Source organism: Balaenoptera borealis (assembly GCF_965194805.1).
Source record: "Balaenoptera borealis genome assembly, chromosome: 12".
Classification (NCBI taxonomy): domain Eukaryota; kingdom Metazoa; phylum Chordata; class Mammalia; order Artiodactyla; family Balaenopteridae; genus Balaenoptera; species Balaenoptera borealis.
In genome coordinates this window covers 38,268,639-38,295,533 of record NC_138869.1, presented here as the reverse complement: position 1 = coordinate 38,295,533, position 26,895 = coordinate 38,268,639, and the positions used below count along the sequence as shown (strand labels likewise).

At 44.9% G+C, this 26,895-nt stretch overlaps 1 protein-coding gene across 1 annotated transcript in view; it reads left to right on the top strand.

Annotated features, from left to right (window-relative positions):
* The window catches only part of CACNA2D3 (calcium voltage-gated channel auxiliary subunit alpha2delta 3), an 832,322-nt gene that overhangs the window by 563,338 nt on the left and 242,089 nt on the right, over window positions 1–26,895 (top strand). Inside the window, exon 17 of the mRNA XM_082346809.1 lies at window positions 7,349–7,423. Coding sequence (XP_082202935.1) covers window positions 7,349–7,423 — 75 coding nt within the window. The remainder of the gene's footprint in view (window positions 1–7,348; window positions 7,424–26,895) is intronic.

Genomic DNA, 26,895 nt, shown 5'->3' with positions numbered 1-26,895 from the left:
CCAGCTCGCCCATCTCCATCTCTGGCCCACTCACAGACTGACGAGGGTTCTTTTTGTTCCCATCTGGAGGGAGGCAAGCTCCTTTGGGCTGGGAATCTGAGATTCTTGGCTAACTGGCAGGGCCCCCTCCCTTACCACCTCATTCCCTGATGTGCTGAGCCTGCCTCACCACAGTTGTGAGAGGCCTTTCTTCCTGGGCCTTGGCAGGAAGAGGCAGTGGTTAGTGCTCTGGAAGCAGATACATGTGGAGTTCAGCTCCATCACTGAGGAGCTGGGTATGGACAACTCTCTCAAATCCTTAGTTCCTCTCTGTCCAATGGTGATAACAATAGAACCTGCTTGTAGACTTGTGTGAAGCATTGACCACTGTCATCAGTCAGGAGCAATGGTAACACACTAGTCAAGAGGACAGGTTTGACCCCCAGCCCCTGGTACCTGCAGCCCTCTTCCACAGGGGGTACTGCTTGCAGAGAGCTATTGACACCTTTCCTACCCCAGATTCTGACACCTGTGGCTTCACATCCACTGGTCCTTTGCTAACCCAGAATGCCCAACAGAACGATGGGTTAACTGAACAATGGGCTAGGCAGCCACATGCTGGGATCCTCAGCCACCTTTGAAAGTGGGGTTTTCCAAGAATTTTGAAAGACACGGGGAAAGGCTTATGATACAAGGTCATGTGTGTTAGGCAAGATTCTTAAGTTTGACGACAAGGATAGGTCCACCTTTTGACAGAGGGCCAGGGTAAGAGCAAGAGAACAGATCACCAGGCATCACAGGAAACCCTTATCCAAGCAAGTCAGCTAAATGGATGACTGCAGCCAAATTGATCAGGTCACCCCTCAGAGGGCTGGATGCAAAGTGACAGGTGCAGAAAACACCTATTTAAAAAAACACCATTTTGTGGTACAAAATGGGATGTCTCAAGGTATAATATTAGCAGATAACATTTGCCCAGTACTCGGTGCTGTGCAAAGAACATTACCCCCATCATGTTGTGAAACCTTCCTCAGGTAAGTGCAGTGCTGTTGTATCCATTCTACTCATAAGGAAACTCAGGTTTGCAGGGCTTATGTTCACAGAGCTCAGGGCTACATAAGTAGGAAGTGGTGAGTGTGATTTGAGCCTAGACCCACATTCTTAGAGCAGATCTAAGCCATTCACATACTACTTCATATACTCTCTGCACCATTATTTACTTAATACTTGACTTGTAAATCAGCCTGAAACTTTCTTCACTTAACTAAATTTTGATAGGAAACACATCATTTCTAAAAAGAAAAGCTAATGTCAATTTGCATTATAGAAGATAATTGTAAAAAAAATTATAAAAACAAAATAATAGTATTAAATAATTGATTGATTCCAAGGTTCTGAACTTGAAGTCTGTTCTCTCTTTTTCTTTGAAGTTAGTATTAAAGGCAAATGTTAAAGATGTACTAATGGAAAGGTTTTTTTTGATATAATTAGAAGGATGGAAGAAATTTTTAAAAGGGCTGACTCTTACTAGTGGTTCTGGCTATAAAGTTTAACACAGGCCCTGTATGCCACCTAAAATCATCTCGCTCTACACTGTTTTTCCTAAGGAAGCAAAATAGGCCATGGGAAAATGATGGAGGGCTGAGGAGTGAGGACCATAGGGGATTGTTCAGACTTGGGGTATGTATCCCTGCCTCCTAGGGCTCCCCTTAGCCCTGGACATCAGCGCCATCACCACCCTCCATAAACCCATGCTGCACCCTCACCTGTTGGCCCAGGCTTCTCAGAGAACCCAGAAGGTTAAGTTCTTCCCAGCGCTTCCTAGCTGGTCCTTAGCAATGCTCCACTCCTAGAAGAGGAAACTTCTTTAAACAAGCAAGGCATGTCTGTTCCCATATGCTAATTCCATTTAGGTGATCAAATTAGAAAGCTACCTTCATGATAAGAGGAAATGAACTCTAATCTAAAATCAGGCTTACAAAAGGTGGCCTCCTTAACAAAAGAACTTTCCTGATTGGGTTTACTGAGATGACAAAAGTCTTCCTACTGTCACCCTGGAGCCCTGACAACCAGGTTCATTCAACAACAAGGCTTTTACAGTTGAAGTTAAGTTTCCAGAGCATGATAGGACATCTGGTTGATCCAAACTCACATAAGCACATGTTGGAAACAGTATAGCTGCCCGAGATGGAAACTCAGGGGATTAGGGAGGTATTTGAGGTCCCTAAAGATAGTGGACTTTACTTTTATTGAAATCCCCAGACTTAGGTGCCCAGAATTGCTGGCTTACTGTTTAAAGAAGGGCATCCCACCTTCCTTACCACTCTTAATCCTCTTGCACCATATAAGAAGATGTAGAAGCCCATATATAGGGCCACTATTTAATATATGCCCAGTAAATCAAGAAAGTGTGAACATATAGGAACTGATAACAATTACGCTGTGAATCTGTTTCTCAAAGCTTCCTCTACTAGGCAATGTACTAAGCTCTTTATAGCATATCTCACTTAATAATAGGTAGACACTGCTATTACCCTTGGCTAAAGAAACAGAGGCTCAGAAGGTTTAAATATCTCACCAAGTGTCACAACTAGCAATCCAAACTTTTAGCCTTTATTACCCTAGAGCCATTAGGAACAATAAAGGACAATAATAGTAATAGTTTAAATAATAGTTAAAATATTAAAAATAATATTAGTAGCTAAAATAATACAATAAAGCATTCATTGAACTTTTTACTATGTGTTTGGTATGGTAAAAGTGCTTTATACCCACTATTCCCACTGAATCCTTATTACACTCCCATGAAGTGGGTACCACTTGGCCCCGTTTTTAGATGAGGATATGTGAAATAACTTTCTCAGTATAACTCAGCTAGTAAAAGATAAATGAAACAAAGTATAATAAGGGGATAGAGGAAGATCAGCTACAGAAAATTAACCAGCAGTGTCTGAAATACAGGCACTTCTGTTTTAGGCTTTTCCTAAGGTCTGGGAACGAGAGACCCAGCTATGACATACCTTAATCTAAGTTATCCTTCCTCTGGTTCCCCCAAGAGCCTTGGGAAAAAGGTGTGCATGGCAGGCAGAGTGAGCCGTGGTTGAACATGGCTCTCTCATCTAGGAGAGGAGAGCTCCAGGGAGCAGAGTGCAAATTACACCTTTTTCTCTTGATTAACACCTTGTAAAGACGAGTCTGCTCTTGGGGTTTTCCCAGAAGATAGAATTCTTTTTTTTCCCTTAGCTTCATAGATTTTCCCACAAGCAATCGGACTTCCTGTACTTTTTATTAAGAATTCCAGACATCCCAGCAATAATTTCCAGACACCACAGCCCCTGTTAATGTAATGAGCCATTTTATAATTGGGTTCACTTCATTAGCCCAAAGTCTCTGCACTTGGAAGGGAAGCACCTCCTTCCCCAGGCTGTTGGATCTTGAGGCTCCTGGCCTCCAGAAGAGTATGATTCGGGACGAGGGCCCCTTTGGCAGCCCCAAGTGCTGGAAGGCCTTGTGTCCCATCTGTTCTCTTATTACTCCACGGGACTGCACATTAGAATGGACAGGAAGACTGGTTCTATTTCAGATGAAACAAAAATTAGAGATTTCATCTGTATATTGATTTGGGGCCCAAAACAAATTTTGGACATTGCCATACACAAGTTTAAGGTTTCTGAGAGACTCATCCACAGAATGTGTTTTGAGATTTGCTCAGTTTCTGTTCTTACATCTACATTAGGTTATATCCATATGCCATCAACCAACCAACAAAACATTCTGATGTTGTTTTCTCAGACTCTTCTCCTGGGAAGGATGTTAACCAGATAGTTTCTGAATGTCAGAAGACTTTCTCAGGTACAGGCTTGAGGAGGACTGACTATGTACCTCCGATAGCAAATCAGCTTCTACTTTTCAGCTCATGTTCAATATTTACTTTAGCTCAAACTTTAAAGATGAACTAGGTAATATTTGGGTAAAGTAGTGAATGTCTTAAATACATGCAAACCTTAACTGGAGCACCTGTCATGTGTTAGACATTATGCTAGAGACTGGAGAAGTCAGAAATGAGTGAGATGATTCCTTCCCCACAAAGAGCCCATTCTTATGGGGGAGGCGCTGCCTTATCTAGAACAAGGCAGAGGAAAGAAAGACAACCAGCTAGGGTTGAGAAGCAGGCAGAAAAGTAAGTGTAGCATTTTCATGTATTAGGGTGAAGGTAATAATGGAAAAAATTCTCAGGGTTTTATGGAGACATGGTATGGAAAGGACGGTGCAACAGGAGAGACCTTTTATAAGAGAAGATCCTGAGGCTGAGCTCATAGCATGGGTGAGAATTAGCTCAGGGGAGGTGGGAAGGAGCAGTGCTCTGGGCAGCTCACACTGTGTGAGTAAAAGTCTGAGTGGGAGAAAACAACTGCAGGGGTGGTGGTGTCGCTGCCGTGTGCCCTTGAGAGGCAATGAGTGAAAGAAGGCAGTGCTGGGTAACTAGGTAGGGGCCAGACCCCAGAGAGACTTGATGGCTGGGCCCATGGATTTTATCTTATACATGAAAGAGGTCTTTAGTGGGTTTTACAAAGGGGAGCAACAGAGTCAGAGTTACCTTTGACTTTGATTAATCTGAAGGATGACTTTGTTGGGGCCAAGCTTTGAGGCAGGAAGAGCAGGTAGGACCATTATGGCAATCTGTTATATTAAATCTACATGAATGGTAGGGTGGGGAAGCAGAGTTGAATCTGAGTGATTTCTGGAGGAAAAATTAGTAATTACTTAGGTCAAGAAGTTGGGGATGAAACAGAAAAAGGAGTTTGCAGCTTGGGAGTCTGGGTGGTTGGTGGTGCCACCGACTGAGAGAGAAGAGCAGGAAGAGCAGCGCTAAGGGAAAGAGCCACCATGCTGGACTGGGTGAGTCTGGGGCGCCCGTGGGATGTCCAGGCAGAGATGGCCGACACACACTTGGATACTGGGATCTGCCGCTGAGGGGAGAGGCCAAGGCTGGAGCACAGATCTGGAGATCAACAGCATCCAGGTGGTTAATGAATCGTGTTGGGGGAGAGAGAGCTAAAGCAGACAAGGGACACTGGGGACAGAAACTTAGGGAAAATGAATGCTTCCAGGGTGGGTGGAGGATGAGGGTCCTGTGAAAGGGAGGAGACCCGGGAATGTGGGTCCTGGCAGCTGAGGGACTAGAGAGTGTCAAGGAGGAGGGGGCAGTTGGCTAATACAACCAGGAAGAGAGAGAGCTTTCTATGGGGTTTGGCAGTTAGGAGGCCACTGGCAACTGTAAAGAAAGGAGTTCTGGTGGCATCTTGGTAGGCGAGGCCTCGGTCACAGCAGAGGCAGACTCTAGTAGGGTCGGGCATGAGTGAGCAACAAGGAAGTAGAGATGGCAGTTAAACAGTGAGTAGAGGACATTGTGTGGGAAGGTCAGCTCAGTCTCTGCATCCCAGGGAGGAAGTGGAGAGTTTAGGATAGCTTTGTAGGATCTGCACTCAATTCAGTTTCTTTTGTTTCCCTCCTTCCTCCTTTTCTGCTTTCTCCTTTCTCTACCCCTCTTCCCTCCATCCCAGCCACCCCTCCATAACCACATGGTATGACCTTGGCTGTCACAGAACTTATATTCTGGCAGGGAGACAGGCATTAAATAATTAAAGGCCTTGACCGATGCCTTGATTACTTATAGTCAACCTCACAAATAATTGATTATTATCATTTTGACACAAGAAAAGTAGAGGGCATTAGGGGGGCATATGCATGGAGTTTTACCTTCTTTTGAGTATTACTTCCTACAAGCAAACCAAGAAGTGAAGGAATGTAAATTAGAAGGCACTGAATGTATTAGTTGACTATAAAATATTATTTGTTTGTTCTCATTGTGAGTTTGAATTTCCAACCAAATACCACTTTTGCCTTTAATGGAAAAAGTCAAACTCTCTGAGTCTTTTTTGACCCCTGCAGTCCATATTAAACTGGGACATAAATAAAGGTAATTAATGCAGTGTTGACTGTGTCTGACATTTTTTCCAAGAGACAAGATGAAAGAGATGATCTACATCTCAGAGGATAGCTGGTTTATCTTTCACAGCATAATGAAATACACTTTTATCATTAGAATCAAGTAGAATCTTATTAAGACTTGCTTTGCAAGGTAACTCCAGAAGAAAATGCCTGTTGCCCTTGACTACCATGTGCATATTTACTTTATGTAATGCAAGGAAAACTTTTAATTTCTGGTGTTAAATTCTCTGAAGTTAATTTCACATCACCTTGACGTTAAGCTAACAAGCAGACAGGGTCATTCTTGGTTTGTAAACTCTGTTGTCTGGATCATTTAATAGTATCATATTCAAGAATGTGAGCAGCAGAGAATTTCCAAGAAAAGTAACAGCGAGGGCTCAGAACTATGAAATAACTCGTTGGAAAAAAACAGAGGATTTCTTTTTCTTCTCCCCTTTCACTGCTCTGGCAAAAGTGGGTTACATTTTCTTTCTTCAGAGAGAGAGATCAGTATGGGTTCTATGCCAGAGGCCATTTTAATACATGAATGATTTGTAGGTAAATTTATTGTAGCCAATGGGTGCAGTCAACTGTGTAATAGAAATATTGTCAAAAAGCTGGGATTATTATTTAAATAAGTGCAGTGTTAAATTTGATTACATACTTTTTAAAGCTAGTAAAACATTTCATTGCTCTCAAACTATTTCCCATAGTCCCATTTAGTCAGAAAACATAAATTAAGTGAGGCTCTGCATAGAAAATTACCCAGGCTTTGTGTCGATGGAAGCATGCATGGAAAAGCTTGGCAGCCTCACAATTTAAAGACGAAAGGATATAAAAAGGGTTGGCAGGCTCCTATATAGGCTGGTGGGGACACTTTTATCCTTGAAGAATTATGGAAAACGACTGCCTAGGAGAGTGCATGCTTGCGATGGCCCCTAGGGGTGTGGAATTGTAGGGAGCCTAGATGTGCCTCAGAGGGAGGCCCCTCTTGCCTTATCTCAGGTAGAGAGAAGACACCCAGGTTGACAGAATTCTGTTCACTTGGACATAGGGTCTCCAGAAACATTAGCCACTTGCTTTTTAAAAACTATAATTGTTTTTGTTTTAAATAAATCAGAGTAAGGGTTTTGGATGGCAGCATGGGTCTGTGACATTTTAAATTGTGCTATTTGCTGAGCTTATCCTGTGACAGGTCTTCATTTCCACCAAATGTCAAGGATCAGCACCTTGCATTCATTTTAATGAAATATTGTGCTGATAAGGGTTATGAATGCCAAGTTTAAGCTGCAAATTACTAAATGTCGGGCTGCTTTCTGCTTTGTGAATTCACCAGGGAGCAAGCTAATGAAGGTTTCTTTCTCACTTCTTCTTACAGTTAGGGATTCACGGCTATGCCTTTGCAATCACAAATAATGGATATATCCTGACGCATCCAGAACTCAGACCACTGGTAAGAGACATACTTATTTCTGTGTTTATCCCTTTATGATTTTAAAAGATTTTCTTCCGTTCTACAGTAATTACACTTTGCAGTTTTCACTTGAAACGCTCAATTCATAATACCGTCTCTAAAATGTTGTTTTAATAGTTTATAACTAGCATTTTGACATAAAATATGTAAATAATGTAGGGTAAATATATTTACTATCATGGTTTTGTATATAAATCCATATATATCTATATGTACTTATATATTTATTTCACATCTGCCAATATATGGAAAAATTTTAAACTCTGGACAGCTTGAAACCTATCATAATAGATACCTTTATATAGCAAATGGTCTCTAACACTTCAGTCTGAGACCAACTTATTGAAAGTTACATTTGATACAACAGATTAGATCCAAGATCCCTGGAAATTTATTCTGATGGGATTTGCCCCCAAACTACATTACCCAAGCCCAGTGCCTGCTGCCTTGAAGGTATTCAACAGTACCTTTTGTGTTTAATTGAAACAGTTGAGATTTTCTCCTTGTCCTGCCTAAGCTGTATCCAGTAGCATAGTTTGGTGAGCTGACGTGTAAACCATTTTCTTTCAGCATCGTTTTCACTCTCTCTGAAGTGAGTGGGGTTAGGTCAAACCCAGGACAGCCCAGAATACCACGGTCCATTCTGATCCCTGGGGAGAGGCTGCCTGCAGTGCTGTGTTGAGGGGGATTCTGAAGGGCAGCCACGCTTGTCAGATGGGAGGCCCTGGTCCCCTGTGGACCCTGGAGGGGCACAGGCAGTGAGTGCACCGCATGTTTGCCATCCCTGGACTACTTATAATGTGTTGAAAAAAGGACATCCCTTTCGGTCTGCGGTTAGCTAATTTTAAAGATATAAAAGTATAAAGAGTAACATAGTAAACTCTGCTTTTGAATGTTAAGAAAGTGTAGTTCATTTCCTATAGCTATACACACACACACGCACGCACGCACGCACATCCACCCCACATGTCTTTTTCCCTTTCATCAAAATTAGAAAATAGCAGCAGTGCCTGCTATGCAAATGTTTATTGGTGAAACATCGTGGGGACCAGTTTGCTCCTCGCTTGAATCATTGTTTAGAAAAAGTCCATGTTTTAGCTCCATCATCACCCAACTTCGCTCTAATTGCCCTGGTATTAATGGAGTCATGGCCACATCATGTGGATCCCATATGCATGCTTCAGGATGGGACTTAAGGTAATACCTGACTTCAACAATCTTTTTATCAAAAAAGGGTTGAGTTAACTGGTTAGCTAATTCCAAACATAACTCAGAATCATTGAAAAGTCTGATTGAAAAAGCTACTAACTTTTTGAGGATATTTAAGTCTAAAAACATATTTAAGTTTAAAAAGCTTAACACATTACCCATTTCTAAGCCTTCCAGTTGGGGTTGCCTGTTGGTGGGTGGTAGGAGTTACGTATTTGGTGTGGCTGAGTATGGGCTCCCAGTGCTTATTTATTCCAAGTTGGAGTGGATCAGAGTAAATGAAACAATCAAACCTGGATCTTCCGCTAGTTAATGAATTAACTTTCCATGTATCAGCTTTTAAAGAAGGAACAAAATGGAACCAGATGTCAGAAGTCATCAAGGTACCTTTCCTTTCTCTATAGCAATGGAAATGAGCAGCTCCCATCTGCACAGTCAACTCACAAAGTCTTTCTGGTCTTTTATATCTCCTGGTCATGCAGCAAATGGTCTGTTTGCAAATAATCCATCTCATGCACTTTCCAGAGCTGTGGCCACTGAGAGGGCAGCCAAAAGGCTCTTATAAAAACAGGCCAACCAGTCAACACTGATCATCTCCTGACAGTGCAAATACTCACAAATACAAGTCATTTCTGTTCTTCTCACTGTTGAAACATTGCACTGAATGATTTCACTGGAAATGGTAGCTAGGGTCAAATTCCCATAAATGGGGTGACCCAAGCAAATGCTGCACATCTCACTTGTGAGAACCCAAGCCCAAACCAGATGAAGCATTTTGCAATTGATCCATGATAAGAACATAAGGAGTGGCCAGGTCAGTGAGCCATCTATCCCATCTATCAGTCTGTGACCCTGAGGCCCTGACATATTTAGAAGAGGTTTGGCGTGATGCCCACCATTGAGGATTACATGAACTAACCCATATGAATGTGATCAGTAGTGAGTGTTGACCCTGCCTTGAGTTTTGCATTTTCTTACTGGGAAAAAGACAGCGGTGAAGTGGAAGGAATTCCACTTCAGCAGTACACAAGTTGTCCTTGATTCCTGGTCCTGCCATATCCCAGCTGTGTGACTTTGGGCAAGTCACACAGCCTCTCTGAGCATCATTTTCTCTTGTAATCTTGCCATAACCAATGTATATAATATTACTGGTTGTCAGTGTAAATGGGATAATGCAAGTAAAGAGCCTTGTGTGACAAAGCAGGCCCCAGGACATTTTGCGGACAGTGGCGGTTATACGGCACCCTGTTTGTGTTTTATTGATTTTATTGAACTATGCCTGGCTGCTGTAAGGGTTGGGAGGACATGGTGGTGGTGGATGCTTGGGGGTGGGGGTGGATTTAAAGAACACTTTTTATTATTCAATTGGTTCAGATTATTATGATAAACATTGGTGAGGGATTGTATACACACACAAACAAGTGAATAGGTACAGAGTCCTTGGAATCATGCAGTCTGCATGCAGTTCTACTTTGAACCTGGTATCAACTTAGTCTGTGCAACCTCAGCTAAGCCTGTTTATGCCTGCTGTCTCTCCCCCTCCCTCTGTCTCTCTGTATCTGTCTGTCTCTCTCTCTCTCTCTCTCTCACACACACACACACACACACACACACACCCTCAATTTTCTGGGCCAACTCTGAGCTAGAAGACAAGCAGACAGTAGCTACACTGGGATGTTCTGTGTGAGCCCTACTACGTGAGGAAACTGAAGGGTTTTGTTGTTGTTGCTATTGTTGTCTGTTTGTTTTCAGAGTAGCAATAAGGATATACTAGCAGCTGCAGTAACTGAAGAATGACAGTTAAGAATCAATCCATATGGGGGGAATAACCCCAGCTCTGGCACATACAAGTGGTTTGTTTCTCTCTGTCTTGTTCACGTGAGCAACAAAAGCAGAAAGCTTCATCCCTCCTTCTCCCTCACCACCAGCCACTCAGCACAGAGGAGGAACTCAGGAGGGGAATGGATGAAGGGATCCTCCAAAGCCACTGTTCGCTTTTCTCTTACTTTGGGTCCTTCGGGATAATGTAATTGGCGTGCTTCCCCGAGAAACCCGGTGTCTGCACCAGATGTAAATGCACCGGGTCAGACCCTCACGCACGGCTGGGGAGAGCCAGCCGCCAGCAGCTTCCTTGGCCAGCTCGGGCAGGGAATCCTCACTCCAACCTGATTGGCCTTCTCCAAGCCCAGCCATATAATCGAATCCTTGTTACAAATGGATGCTCCCCTCGGTTCTGGCCAAGGCTGCTAGCTTAGCACGGTGGGTGCGAGTGGGAGGTTGTGGCCAGTGCAGAGGATGGAGCAGACTCACTTAAAATAACTCCTATTCCCTCTCCATCTGCCACTGAGATTGTTTCTGCCCCTGCAGGCAAAGGAAAGAAGTGGGTTTCATGAAGCACAATACCAATATTTTTCTTATTTGTCCAATAAAATTTTCCCCCCAAACTTAACATTTGGCTTGATTTTATCCAGTATTTTCTTTCATCTTGTATGATTTGGGTGTGAATCATGAAGTATCTCCAAAAACAGCTCAGATGTAGGAGCCTTACTCAGCAGACTGGCTTTGGTTTAATTGGCAAAGCTGCTCAAGTAAGACTTTTCTGTTGATACGTGGGCTCTCTGTAGTCTTTGTCCAAGTGTTTCTCAGCCACTCTGTCCTTGCCACCTGCTTGTGACTTCTGGTAGACTAACTGATGTTGATTCAACAAACATTAACCCGGTTCCCAGTGTGCTGGGTCCCGTGTGTTAGACTGGGGGCTGATGGAGCTATCTTAACGTGGGCTGGGGGCCATATCACGGGTGGGGAATAGGACAGTAGCACAGCAAAAAGGATTCAAGTCAGACCTTGAGGAACGCTTTTTTAGTAGTTATTAAACATCTGGAAATTTTTTCTTGTTCTCTGCCCCTCTTTAACATTCAGGTTAAAACTATTTCAAAGCATAGTTACTTAGAGTTACTGTCTAAATTGATTCTTCTTGCACTTTATTCTTCCCATGTCTCTGAGAGCTTTATGGATTTTTCTTAAAATGTGGAGCCCCTAATATCTCTTTTTCTTTTGCCCTACAGAGCATTGAGGGAGATAAGACTAGGAAGGGACCACCTTTGCCATGATCTTATTTTCTTTGAGATTTTGGTAATCCATGTGCCCCTCGGTTTTAGAAGAAAGGGACATCTGAGTTGATTGCCTTTCCCAAGGAGGCCTGGAATGTGGGCCTAGTCAAACCACCAAGAGAACACAAAGAAGGCTCCCTTCCAGCAGCCACAGCACAGGCAAGCCTCCACAGAGGAGCCTGGGGCAGGCAAAATCTAGGACTCACTTCCACGAAACCCACGTTGACATTTGCCAAAAGCTGTTTGCTCTGTATCTTCAAGCCCAGAAGATGAGGAAGGATGCTGAAGGGTTTCTATTCTGGATGAAAATTAGCCAGTCACATGGGCCACTGGGTGTAGTGGTGGATGAGATGGAAGTTGGGAACGATGGAGAGAAATCTTCATTCCTTCCCTCAACGTTTGCTAGATGGCCACCATGTTCTAGGGCTGAGCAAGCTGCTTGGAGTGGTTGCAGAGAAGTGCCCCACCTCAGAGAACTCAAAATCAAATAGAATGGATGCGATTTTATATGTAGGGTGTAAGAGTAACCATAGACACAACTAGGGAAGATGCATTTTGTATTTGTTATTGTTGTTGTTGGTCTTAGTCATATTTTTCACATTCGTTGATTCCTTTTTGTGTGGCAGACACTGTTCGAAGTGTTTTAAGTTCTTAAGGCTTTTAATCATTAACTAATTTAATAGCAAGCCTAGGATGCTGGAGTAGTAGAAAGGCCCAGAGGCTCAAGGGAGGGGTGTGCATGACGGCAGGCCTGGGTGGAAGGTGGGTCTAGAAGGCAGCCTGAAGTCAGATTGTAGACAACTGGGGGTGCCAGGCTGAGGAGCTGGGGTTCTCCATGAGGCAGTGCATATCCCCATGTTACAAACAAGAAGGTGAGACACCAAGTGATAAGGTGGTAAAATGACTAGAAAGAGCCAGAACCAGGAGCCCCCAGATCAGTTTGGATGTGCTAAATTCACTGTGCTACGTTGGTTGGTTCTTCAAGAAATGGGAGGCAGAGTGGCTGGAGGATGGAGTGACCGAGAAGCCTGGTCTTTGCAGCCACATGGATGAATAACAGGGTCATCATCAGGCGATTATAGTGAGAATCTGTCTAGACGAGCGCTGTCCAGGAAGAATGTAATGCAAGCCACAAACATGAGCTGCCTGTGTAAGTTAACATTTTCTAGTAGCTACATCTAAAAAGGAAATAGGTGAAATTAAGTTTAAGGCTATATTTTATTTAACCCAGTATATCCCAAATCACATTATTTCAACTTACAATCAATATAAAAATTATTAATGAGCTATTGGCCATTTTTTTCATAGTAATCTTTGAAAGCTGGCATATATTTTACACCCACAGCACATCTCAATTCCGACATTTGAGGAGCTCAAGAGCCACATGTGGCTTGAGGCTGCCCTATGGAACAAAACAAGTCTAGAGTGTAGCCAGACGTTTTGAACCAGATGTTTTAAACCCAGTCTAGAGTGTAAACAGATGGTAGCACCTCCTCTTTCCTTAAAGTGGATTAGAACAAGCTCCACCACTACCACCAGTCTTTCATCCTGGGAGTCTGTGCAAACAGTCAGGGGCTACGTAGTCTCCTCCATTGTGGCCTCCCAGGCTGTCGGGAGTTGTCTGGAATTCAAGGTCATCGAGTTGATAGTCAGGACAGATTGGCTCTGCCTGTTTCAGCCCCACGGGTTCCCACCTAACCCATGTAGATGCCTTAAACCAAACTGTGCTGCCCAGGCCAGGGGGTGGGAAGACTGAGCTGTCAGGTTATCTACATCAGAATACTCAGACACCAAACCGTTTCTGTTGTCCTGTCAAACTCAGCTTAACTCTTTAACGAGCCCAAGTTCTGCAGATAACAGTCATCTTCCCATTACAGAATTGCCCCACTCCCTCTGGAAGTTAATGTTGTTGCTTTTCCCACAGCCTGAGTTCTGCCTGATGTCACCAGCAAGTCCCTGTGTTACTCCTTGACTGTCCCCCCCCCCACTCCAAATGTTGATTCTGTTTCTTTGTTCTCATGGACGCCCAGGCAGTTCATTTTTCTGTGCCCTTTTGCTTTTGCACATGGGTTATAGATGGACCCTGGCAGAAGGTCATTGATAACACAGATTGACACGTGAACATGCTAATAAATGTAAATATTCTTATGCCAAAGTCCTCTCATAAGGAATGAAAAGAACATGCCTATGGACACATGTAAATATGTTAAAAGCTAAGCAGACAGCGCATATCAAACGCCAGTTTAAATGCGAGCTTGCAAGGAAGGACCGCTATCAGAATCTTTGTTGAAATCCACTGACTTAGTTCAAGCAGTGGGCCATGTGAGGAGATTCTGTATCATTCCCAAAAAGTTCAATGTGACGTTTAAATATGATTTTTATATCATGATGCAGATCCTCAATCATGCAAGGACTAGCTTCTATCCCACACATCTAATCGTTTTCTTTTTGTGTAATTTTTGGACCAGGAATGCCTCAACTAATCTTCCTTCATTTCTTCTTCCCATCCACACCCACTCATTGCAAATGCTATGGGTTCTTTTTAGTTCAACAGGTGTGGGTGTGGCCTCCAGCACTGACTTTTTCTGGACCCCTCCCCATGCCATCCACCCTCATGTCCTATTGGTTCCAAAATGCACCCCAAGTCCACTCCCCTCTGTCACTCTTGACAGGGCCTCTGTCCTGTCTTTCCTGGATGACTTCAGTTCCCTTTGAGCTCTGCTCTGGACACCTATTTTTGTACCCCCCTCACCCCATCCCCCACCCCAGCATTATTCACTCAGCAGTCAGCAGGGGCTTTCACAGGCATCACTCAGATGGTCTGGCTTCCCTTGGCATTTACAGTAAAACCCAAACTCCAGGCCATGATCCCAGCACCCTGCCAGATCTGGCTTCGCCTCTGACCTGCCAGAGTTGTGTGGCTACCCACCGTGCTCCAGGTGTCCTCCGGCCCTTCTGTCCATTCCTCAGAAACACCAAGCTCCTTTCTGTTCCAAATCCTTGTGCCTGCTCTTCCCTTTACCTGGAATCTTGTCCCGGATACACCTGTGACTGCCTTGTTCTCAGCTTGCATGTCTCATCTCAGATGTCACCCCCACAGAGAGGCATCCTTGCTCTCTGACCGAAGGAGCCACACATCTCCTCCATCACTCCCCATCACATCCCCTGTTTTAGTTTCCTCAGGATCACTTATCACTCTTGGGAAAGGTCTGTATGTTCAGCCTCTCCTGCCCCATCCCTTGTGACTTCCTGTGACTTTGCTGCTGTATCGAGGGCATGGTTGGTAAATATTTATTGAGTGATTTTGACGATGTTTGAAGGATGCTGGTGACTAAATATCTGGGTACCAATTTCCTACAATAAATGAGAAGTGCAGGTGTCACATGTTTACTCATCAAACGTTTACTGAGTCCTTGCTACATTGGACGCAAAACTTGAAGCTCATGTGATTGGTCAAGCCCTCCTTTCTTTCCGCCCCTGCCTCTGCCCTCCTGCTGGCCTGCAAACATTCATCAGATGTTCCTCAAGTCAGGCACTGTGCTAGCTGATGGAGACATAGAAGCAGGTAGAAGAATGTCTCTGCCCACAGGGAACTCATTGAGCAAAGCAAGAGTTCTTGATAGCGAGAGAGGCCAAGAAGAGCTATGTGCTCGCAGGGGAAGCATCTGCTTTTCTTGAGAAAGGGTGCCCTGAGATGCTGGAGGGCTTCCCAGAGGAGGTGATATGCACACCAACTGCATCCACAGTCCACTTTGGAGGCCATTTCTTCCTACTCAGTGGGGGGTCCCACACGCTTCCCGGGATCTCTGTCCTCAGGCTGGACCAGGCACTTTTCTCTCTGGTCTCAGAACCATGCATTATGCTGGCCCCAGCCTGTCGTGGTGTAGTGGGTAGGGACCTAGCCTCATTTATAGTCCTTTCTATGGCTCCCAAAGGCTGGAATCCCATCTCAGGCCACTCTCTGTTCAGACTGCTGTGAACTGAACAAGACTGGCCAGTAGGTGGCGCGCGGGCACCGCAATGTGCCTGGTCCCTGAGCACATTCTCAAAACACAGCCCAGGAGACTCCTCTTAACGCCAGGTCTGAATCCATCCCATTTAGTTTAAAAGAAAGAATGAACAGATGCTTAGTAAGTGTGTCTGCTCAGAGGAGTGTGTGCTCGGAGAAAAAATAAACAAGACTGCGTGACCCCCACGTAGCGAGCCTGTTCTTTTTGAAATACATCATTTGGCAAAGGAGAAAACAGAGCCTTGCGTGCTTTCCACTTGATGAAATTGTTGAGGGCAACGGTTGGAACTGCCTGGGTCTGGACACTTGATTGGAAGCATTGCAGCCCTGAGCAGGGAATGCTTACACCTCGTGAGCTTCAGAATTAAGTAGATTAGAGGGGTGCCTGGCTTTCTGTTCTGCAAACCTCAAGAACTCAACAACCTCTTGGTCCCCAAGTTCTGTGGCTGGGTGTGTACATGGACACATAGGGCATAGATGGGGTTTAGCAGAGAGGGGACTAACAGTGACAGTGCAGTTGTTACTTAGAGTGTCAAGAACCAGGGTCTGTGCCTACCCCCTTTGTATGTTTTGCCTCTTTAAGTCCTCACAGCATCCTGTGCATTAGTGCTTATTTCAGAGAGATTAACTGATGCCTAGGCCAAGGACTCTGTCAGTCAGAAAGCAAATTTGGCTCAAGAAAGGAAAAAGAAGAAAGGAAAGAGGAAGAATTAAAAGGAAAGAGAGAGGAAGGAAGGAAGGAAATAAGGAAGGAAAAGAAAAGACAAGAGCAAAAGGCCCTCTATCAGGTCCTTTATTTATTTATTCATTCATATTAGTTAATTCATTAATCTCTCATTGTGGTAGGAGCAGAGAGCTTCCATATACACTTCTAGTAAATTCCTCTTTTGCTCACGTGATAAAGAATTGGTATCTGTTGCTTACAACCAGAGCAGCCTGGTTGATATAGTTGTGAAATCCCCAAGTCTGGGAACCATTGCTGGGTGTGGCTCTGACCCCTGCTGTCTACTGCCTCCCTCTCTCCCACTCCCACCCCGCAAAACTTTCCTCTCCACACCACCCTACCCCTTCATCCCACCAGGCTTCTTGCACAGGCCTTTGAGTTTAGGCTCCACACTACATTATAGAAATCCCTTGACACATCTGTCCCCTCACTGCACTGCAAGTAACCTGAAGACACTAATCAGATAGCATTTTATTCACCCTCGCACATCCAGGGCCTGGAGAGATACCTAGCAGGTGAAGTGGAATAATAAATAAACAGGAGAGAAGACCCATGTATAGGAAATTGATTACACAATGACACCATATATTATTAAGTACCAGGGTGGGAATACTGACAAGAAGGAGAATTTATAAAAGGACTTGGTGTCTAGCTGTGGAAGGGGCGGCTAGAGAAGTCTGCAGGGAGTTAGTCTGCATCCTGTAAGCTTCAGTTCACAGTTGGTGATCCAGTCCGGCACATTAGGGAGCAACCACAGGCTCTTCAGACACCTAGATGTGTAGCTTGCTCCTCCTTGTGTTGCTGTAGCCCACCTTCCCTCTGACTGCTCCTTCCCTCATCTGGCACGTATTTATCGAACACCTCTCCTGTGCCAGGCACTCTTTTAGATGCTGGGGATCAAGTAATAAGACAGACATAATTCCTCCCTCATTTGGTCATGGAGAAGATATGTCTTTTTTAAGCTCATAAGTAAGCAAATTAAAAGTATTACACATTTTGGATAACCTCTCCAAAGGAAACAAGGACCTGAGAAAAAAAAGTAGGGACATGCCCTACCTTTATTTGGATGGTCAAGGAGAACCCTTGTTAGGGATGACATTTTAAGCTGAGCCCTGTAGCCCTGAGGGGGAGAAGAAATTGCTGTGCCAAGAGAGTGGAGACTAATTCAGGCTGAGGGAACCGAGTATGCAAAGAGCCTGAGGCATGGGGAGATTTAAGATGTTGTGTATGCAATCTGGGTAGATTTAGGACAGACTTCCAAAGGACAAGGGAAAGTGCCTTGAGGTTTTATTGATAAATTCCTATTGGAGAACATGCTTAGTGGAGTAGTTCTGTGGATGCCCCACCCATGTCCCCTCGGCCCTCACCTCCGTGGGGGCCAGCCTAGCTTGCGGCTGCCAAAACCCTAGTGAAGACTTTCTCTGACTTCTGGAATTCACTCCTCTCCTGCACGCAGCTGACGAGATGTGCCAGGGAATTAGCATCCTTCCACCAAAGACTGGTGAGCACTCCCACCTCCCAGGTGGGCTCCACACCTGTACCACACTCCTACTCCACACTGGCTCCCAGACCCCTGCAGTGGGATTCAGCTTGGGGTGCCCAGAGCGCTAACATGCTCGATGATGCAACTTGTGTTGGCTGCCTGCCCATCATCTCTGTCTCTGAGTCACTTTGCCATGTCTCTACAGGCATTTCCTGGGAACCCATCCCAAGTAAAAACCTTGCCCTTGAATCCTGGTCTTAGGGTCTGCTTCAGAGGGGACTCAAGCCAAGACACCAGTGGACTGATATGTCTCTGCAAAAACTGATTGCTCTAGACTAGAGCTTCAAATACAGTTCTGTGTGCGTACATACCTTAGCTTTAAAGTGACGGTGTCAGGCACGTTTCCCATTTCTGTTTCAGGGCGCTGCATGTGTATTCGCCTCACATTGGCCTGCTTGCGCCGAGAAGCACCAGGGAGTGTTAGCTTTATGCTGTTAATAATGGAGAAGGCACTTTAAGGAAATATGGTTTAGAGATAGGATTCTCTGCTGCTTTATTGTTTGGCAAAAGGATTTGATGAGGACAAAGCTTTTCTTTTCACTGGACACACTCTGACCTTTGTTTTACTAGATTAATTTCATATCTAGAGTGCCCCATCTTGGATGATGAATTAGCAATAAAAGGCTCATCAAAATGTAATTACAGGCAATGTGTTGAATAATGATCTGTTAAAAATTCCTATAGATTTGTCTGCACCTCCTTCCCCTTGTGGGGGAAATGAGCCTCAGCTGCTAGCTACTAGCCTGGGCTCAGGAATGCAAAGCCTAGCCACATTGTGAGACTGAGATGCGAGAGCTGGCTTCCATCATTGTCCAATGTCATCTAATTGATCAATTGCTTTTCTCCATGTGATGCACATCTTTATATAATTTAAAGGACCATCTCAACGGGGGTAGGAATACACAGGAAGTGGAAGCTCAAGGCAAAGAGAAACCCTCACCTCCTCCATCTGCAGCAGTCTGTTGTAGGGAGAGTTATTAATTAAAATGTTAACTGCCCAGACAATAGCAGGCAGACCAGCATGAAGAATGCTGGGAAGCAAGCATTAAAGCTTTCATAACTATGAATTCCAGGAAAGGTTGTTCCTCCTTAAAATAGGAAAACAGAGTCATCTTCATCTAAGAAGAGGCCAGACTGGCCTGTGAGACTGAGGTTAGGTTTCCTCGAGGAGGAGCTGGACTTGTTTCTCTCCAGAGAGTTGGGAGAAATCTAGCCTCACCCTCAGTGTATTGAGGACCCCTGTAAAACCTATAGCTGGGGCTGACAGCAGAATATTCAAATGATTCAACAGTGTAAACGCCCACCCTCATTTGAATAACTGAAGAATTCAGTCATTTGAATGCCAATGATGATTCCTCTGTGAGTTTACATTTTAGAAAGACAGTGCATCTGAATCCCCATGAGAGCATTAAATTGCTATCTAATTAGCAGTCCCAAATTATATATATTTCAGAGATAATTAAAGGTTTGAAGGCTGTTGGAATAACTGGTTATACATTTAAATGAATCACTAGAAATTTGTTAGTAATGTGTGGAGTTTTCTTTTATTTTTTGCTTCCCTCTTTGAAGTTCAATAGACCCAACCTCGAGGGGTTAAGTCTGGTAGCGGTAAGATAAAGGCAGATGTTTTTAATTATTGCAACTCAAACCTCCAAATAATTATAAGCAGCTGTCATTTTTACATAATCCTAAATGATAAGACGCAAAGAATGCAAATAAAAAGGTTGAGAACATGGGCTTTAGGGCACAATCTTTTAATCCCCACCACACCCCTGAACTGACCGTTGCCCTTCATTAAGGAGGTGCCCAAACGATTATGATCTTCACTCAACTTTTGTAATCAGGTGACAGGCCACATGTATTTCTGAACACCTCCCAGGTGCCATTTCCACATTCTCCATGGATATTTTCATAGCAAAGGGAATCACGAATGGATTTGGGATATTGAGGCCAGAAAGCAGTTTGCCTAAGCCAGGCAGGGCTTTTGCTGAAAGCTTTTCTCAGCCTCACTTGCCCCTTTCTCTTTGGGACAGGACCCGGGTGACCACCGCCCCCCCCTCACCCCCCCAGTAGCTGGCATTTCTTTGGTTTGTGGCTGGGGATTTCATAGGATGGAGTGCTTTTGTGCCCCAGCTGGCCAGGGCCAGAAATCCCAAATGACAGGCTGGCCTGCCAGCCTCACCCCAGGGATCTCTGGGTTCAAGTCTGAAATTCGATGCTTTGTGTGCCTGTCTCTCCCTGGAAGGACTGAGACCACCTGAGGAGCAAGTCAAGGGGCATTTAGCATTGTCACAATGGCCTCTTTTTGGACCCAATGACTACAAAACCGAAGTCCCACAGATAAATGCACGCAATTCAACCCATGCAGAGTGGTGGCCAGACTCTGCAGGAAACAAATCTAGAACATCCTCTAAAAGGAACACACATACACACATACAGACACTCCAAATTAAATCAAAAGCCCAAGAACCCTTCTGCTAAGGAATGCTCAAGGCAGATTTAAATAGACAAGGACCCTGCTTGGCAGAGATGTGCCCAAGTAGAAAGACGTGCCCAGTGAGCTAAGCTTAATTTCTTGGGATTGGGAAGGATAAACAGAGGAAAGAGGAGAAAAAATCCTGTGGAGAGTTTATCTGGGACATTCAGAAGCTGACAGGCATCAAGGGGTGCTGTTACCTCTCCCCAGTGAAGAAACGTAAGGATTTCAGAAGTGTATCCTGGGTATTAGAATCAGTTAAAATTTTCTAATTCTCCCAGATGCCTGCTTCTCCCCCCACTCTCCCCCAAAAAACCTCCTCTGGAGTTTCTAAGTTTCTAGCTACACTCCAGGAAGAGGGTTTGCGTGTGACTGGGACAGGTAAAGACATTTGTCTGACTCCCAGTACTGCAGCAGGTTTGAAAGTGCTATGGGCTGGATGCCCTTAACTGATGCCTATTTCATCCAGGTTCAAATATAAGTATAAATAGTACATTCATATATATTTCATGGAAAGATTCCTTTGAGAGTTAATAATTTGAAACTCAGCTCTGCTCAAGGTGGAATTCTAGGCAGCTGGTTGATGATGACTACAGGTCACTTTGCCATGATCCCCTTGCTGTGTCCTCGAAGGACACATCTTAGGCAGGCACCGGGCAGCAAACTCAGGTCCACCTACGGGAGGTTCACCAGTACATGTTTCTCCATGGAGCAGAGCAGTCTCTGAGGCCACATGTCTAGGGTCACCCTCAGCTCTGCTACTATCAGCTGTGTGACCTTGGACAAGTTACTCAACCTCCTTCTAGTCAGTTTCCTCCATTGAAAAATGAGGACAAAAATAGTGCCTACTGCGTGGGATTGTTATGAAGATTAAGTGGGTTCATGTTCACGAAATGCCTAGAATAGGCCAGGCATGTGATTGGTGTTATAACGTGTACTTATTAAGTAAGGACCCATCCTAATTTGTTCATTCACTCTGTTTACTCATTCATCAAATATTCATGAAGAAACTACTCTTTGCCAGGCACTCTCCTGGCAATGTAGGTTCAATGCTGAACAAGAAGTAGCCTCTTTCCCAAAGATGCTTGGGACATAGTGGAGGAGATGGGCAAGGAAGCAATGACTTTGCAGTACTGTGTGTTAGTCATGGAGATAGAGCTACCACGGGACGCTGAAGGGGATACAGGAAGGACCTGAACTGACTGGGGACAGGCCAATGCAGACTTCCCAGAGAAGCTGATGTCTTGGCTGAGTGCTGAGTGGCCGCTTGACTCTGAGTCGGGTTGAAGGGTGTTGGGAGCAGATGGAGTGGCATGTGCAGAGACCTGATGGCAAGAATGACAATGACCCTTCTAGCAGTCAGCGCAGTCTAGCTGGGGAGTATGGCGTGAGAGGCAGGAAGTGGTGAGAGGCCAGAGCAGCAAGCAGAGGCAGGGTGATGGGGATGTGTGGCATTCGGGAACATTGGACATCATCCTATGAGAAGTAACAGGGATTTCAGACTGAGTGGTGATGTGTAATCCGAGTAGGGTTGCAGAAGAATCCCCCTGGCTGGACTTGGGAAAATGGATTGGAGGGTGGAGTCCAGGCATGGGTGCTTAGGGGACATGCGCCCTCATCAACACCAGTATCATGGTGGCCAACACTAAGGTGATGGCAAGAGGGATGGAGAGATGCAATTCAATTCTAGGAGACACTTAGTAGAAGCAATGGATGTGATAGTTTGATGAGCCTGGCTACTTTGCCTGGCCCATTGGCCTCTTTCTTTATTATAGTCACCTGTTCCAGCCTTTGCCCATATCTCCATTGTCACAGGCAAATATAAGAAAACTCAGTCAGCCTTGCAGGAGACCTTTGGTTTTCCTATAAGTTATGAATGATATCAGAAGTCTCTTGGGCTTATTCAGACCAGCATGCATTCAGAAACACTCTTTTAAAGATATATCAGTAGAATTGAGAATCATATATAAAAAAAAAATCAAAACTAAACATTTTGCCCAGTCACCAGTCCAGAGGGCTGGGTGGACCAATGGTTGATGAGACCATTGTGTTTGGTGGTCAGGACATGGTTAGAGCAGAGATCAGGTCAGTGGGAAAAATAGCCACATGCATGTTTATGCTGCAAAGCCCTGTGTCCTCAGGGGAGTGGAGAACGAGGGCTACCTTGAGTAAGAAGGGAAAGAGACTCTAGCTGGGAGGATCAGAGAAACTTCCATGGAAGAGGTGGCCACAAAGATGGATCTCTACATGCCTTTTCCTCCTTCACAAGTATCTTTAAAAATTTTATCAGGAAAAAAGCAAAACAAAATAAAGCTATCCTGCCAAGCAGCTCCCAAAATTGCACACATACACTCATGCATGCACGGGTGATGAAGGCTCAGCAGTGTGATGCAGGATGATACCATTACTGGCATAAGGCATACACCTGAGTCCAGGGTTATGGCAGCTGGCTTGGAAGGAATGGTTCCTTTCCTTCTTTTCTGCATCCCTCTGTTTACTTCACTTGCAAAATCATTGCCAGCTTCCTGCCCTTCATGTCCGTAAGCACAAGGACCTTGAAGTTGAGAGATCTCTCTGTTCCGACTGCCATCCCTCCAATGAGGGATGAGACTAGAGTCCTTTTCCCAGTGATTGAGCTGGGCAGAGGCACTGGGAATGTTACTGAGGGCAGGAGAAAAGCCAGCACCACAGAGAACTCACCCTACAGTGAATAGTTAGCTGCAGCATCATTTGAAGGCTGACACATTACTGTGTTACAGTGCAGGTTGATACTAATTTGTGATTTTACTTGAGTGAATAAGGAAATTCATTGTCTTTGCCATTTCAAAACTGGAATCAGGGCTTCCCTGGCGGCGCAGTGGTTGAGAGTCTGCCTGCCAATGCAGGCGACACGGGTTCGAGCCCTGGTCTGGGAAGATCCCACATGCCGCGGAGCAACTAGGCCCGTGCGCCACAATTACTGAGCCTGCGCGTCTGGAGCCTGTGCTCTGCAACAAGAGAGGCCGCGATAGTGAGAGGCCCGCGCACCGCGATGAAGAGTGGCCCCCGCTTGCCACAACTAGAGAAAGCCCTCGCACAGAAACGAAGACCCAACACAGCCATAAATAAATAAATAAATAAATAAAAATTAAAAAACAAAACAAAACTGGAATCAATTTGTGGTGCCTAATTGTACCCCGTGTTCAAAATGGTCTGACAGGTTCCACATACCCAAGAGTCTTTTGATATATAATTAACTTCTCAAAGGAATAATACCAGATAAAGTTCTGTAAATGCAAAAAAAAAAAAAAAAAAAAAAGTGGCTTGTCAAAAGTCACAGACATACTCTCAAATTATAAAGGTCCTCTTTTTACCCTAGATATTATCTCCTAATGACTCAAGTGGTCTCTGAAATCTTTCTATCAAATCAGCTTTGGAACATGGCACATTTCCATGCTAAAGAATTTGATGCAACTTTTTGAAACTTTGAAATTCATTCTGAATGCTGTCTTGCGTCTAACCCTTGCCCAGGAAGCTTTGAAGAGCATTCTGTCTCAAAAGTGTTGTAACCTATTAGAGTAGCTGTCTCCCAGGCGCCCACATGCATTTTTATTTTGTATGTAGCCTTCATGTACCCTCTTCTTTCTTCTCTGTGGAGAGGCGGTCTTTCCTTAGCATCACTCTTGCACCTTAGTCAGCAGGTCTGAAGGTGCCTCTCTCCTGTCCCATCAGAGTCCCCGTCCCCTGTCCCTTTGCTAGTGCAGCAAGTTCTTCCCACCCCAGCCACTCAGCGTGATGTTCATGTTTATGACGAGCTTGCTATTACAAGACAGACTGGCTTTTTGAGAAGGAGAATTTAAATCCAACCTCTGTGTAGTAAACCACATTTGACCTGCAAAAACGATGGTGGTGGGGCTGGCCACCTCCTCCCCACTCACAGCGTGTGTGACTCATTTCCAGCAACTCAGAGGACACTGTTTAAGATAAAGGTCATTCGGATTTTCAAAGTGGCCAGTTAATTGTTTTAAAAAAAACCCACCAGAGCTGTTATAGTTTTACAGCAATCAAAAGGATTTTGTAATCACACTAAGAGAGCATGTAGAACTTTTCGTCTTCGAGACACTTAAAAACATTCATTAATAAGAGCACAGTGCCTTTTAGAAAAAGGGAAAAGCTTGTTGTCTCGGCATGCCCTTGTTGCCTCTCTCCCACCTTCTGACTGCCTTTATACACACCCTCGTGGCCCTGTTTCCCTCTGGTGTATCTGGGCGTCTCATCTTCCCATGAATGCAAAGGATTTCAGCTCTGAATACAGATTCATCAGAATTTCTCTCCTGCCGTAGTGCCTATGACATCCAACCATGTGCTTATCTGAGCTGTGGTGGGGTCACACAACCAGAGGGTCACACTTTTGCTGGAAATCCTTTATCAGTGATACCATCAGGTGCTACCAGGCTTCTCTGAGGCCTTGAGTTGGATATTGGTTATTGGGTATCGTGTAAATACATATTGTATGTTAGACATGTGGCATGATCCTTAGCTTACTGTACTCACTCAGTAGTGTACTTATTCTTAACCTAGAGCTGATTCTTGCACCCCTGGCCATCAAGGTTAGTTTCAAGGCAGCCCCAGTGAGCTGGCTGTTAACAGAGACATGAATGGCTGGTGGGATTTGGTTTCCAAGGCGGTTCTGCCACCATTAACATGCTGGCTACTTGAAGTGCTATCAGTGATTGCCCTGAGTTAGTGAGTTATGAGAAGGGACCAGCTAAGGGAGGCAGTGCAGAGGGTGGTGAAGACTGGAGGCTCAGAAAGCAGGCAGAAGGAAGGAATCAGACTCCAGTGCCTGCTAGCCATGCCACTGCGTGGCCGACATCCCTGGGTTCTGCGTCTTTCCCGTCTGTGAAGAATTACTCCTCTCTTGGAGTTGTGAGAATTGCAGGAGATACACACACAGCGCTTAGCACCGTGCCTGGCACAAGAAATACCCTCTTCAAGAAGAATGATAGGGAGTTGAGGGGGAAGCTAGCCAGCAGAAAAAAAACAAATTTGCTTTTTTTTTTTTTTTTTAAAGCAGTCAGTTGGAAAGCAGAACAGATTGGTTGCTACATTTTATAAATTCCTTGCTGGAGAAACAATGAGCTTAGAAAACTGAAAACAGTAACCACTTCAAAATACTTGCCCTTTGGGAAAGATAGCAGAATGTCGGGTGGCGATCCCTGGGTTGTGGTAGCGAGGGCAATATTTTTTCCATTTCTTGCACTTTTCATTATTTTTCAAATTTCCTAAAATGAGCAGTTGTTACATGTATAACCGGGGTGGGGGGGATCTTAAAAAACTGTAAAGGCTTAAACCATTTAGACCATAGCCAGTAGAGCAGGGGCTGATACCACTGAGACTCCCTTTCCCTACGGCCATCCCCTCTGGGGCAGGACATGCTGTGACAGTCAGAGACCTTGATTTGCAAATTCTAGGGGAAGAGACCATCAGTCTGTCACAGGCCCATCTGGCCACCTGGCCTTGGGACCACGTCCTTGTTTGAGACCCTTCCCTTTGACTTTGAGAAGAATGGGCCCCCGAGCCAAGCTGAACTGCCTCTTTAAGGGACTAGAAGTATGAATAAACAGCTGTACTGTTAAGAACCATTTTACCCCATGAACGTCGTCTCTAGGCATGAGCATGCTGACGTGCACTGCCCTGTCTCATCAGTTGGGGCAACATCAGCGCTTACTCGCGCTGTCTGGGTGGCAGGTTGCCCCAGCCCTGTTTGTCAGGACATCTGCTTTGCTCAACCATTTCTGTGCCCATTTGCTCCTCGTGGCGGCCCTGTGAGTTGAGTGCTCTTACCTCCATCCTGCAGAGGAGCAAGGCAGGCTCAGAGAAGTGCAGGTGAGCCCTGGGCACACAGCCTGTAGGTATAGACCTGATTTGAACCAGAGTTTCCCTCTGGGGCCCTGGCTTTTCCCTGCTCTCCTAACTGGCCTGGTGAATCGTGATCTGCAATTGGAGGGCGGAAGATGATCCTTCTCAAACAGCTTCTCCATGCTTTCCCGAGGCTCACCTGGGCCTTGCTCAAGGCCTGATAAATAATCGGTGTCCAACAGTATTTTTGGATATGCGTACGGACAAATGATTGAATGAAAGAGTGAAGGGATGAAGAGCCCAGTGGCCATTAGGTCCTCCTCTTTTGTACATGGAGGAAAGAAGATGTGCCTCCCTTCCTTCTTCTGAAATGGCCACTTCAGCCTCTGAGACAAGAGGAGACTCGGGGCCTCGGAGGAGGTGGTGAAGGTATTCACCAGCTGAGGACCGTGACTGCCTCCCAAGAGAAACATCTGCCCAGACAAAGGCTGGCTCCCAGCCCCTGGCCACACCCCTTCTCCAGATGGCATTGGCTTTGG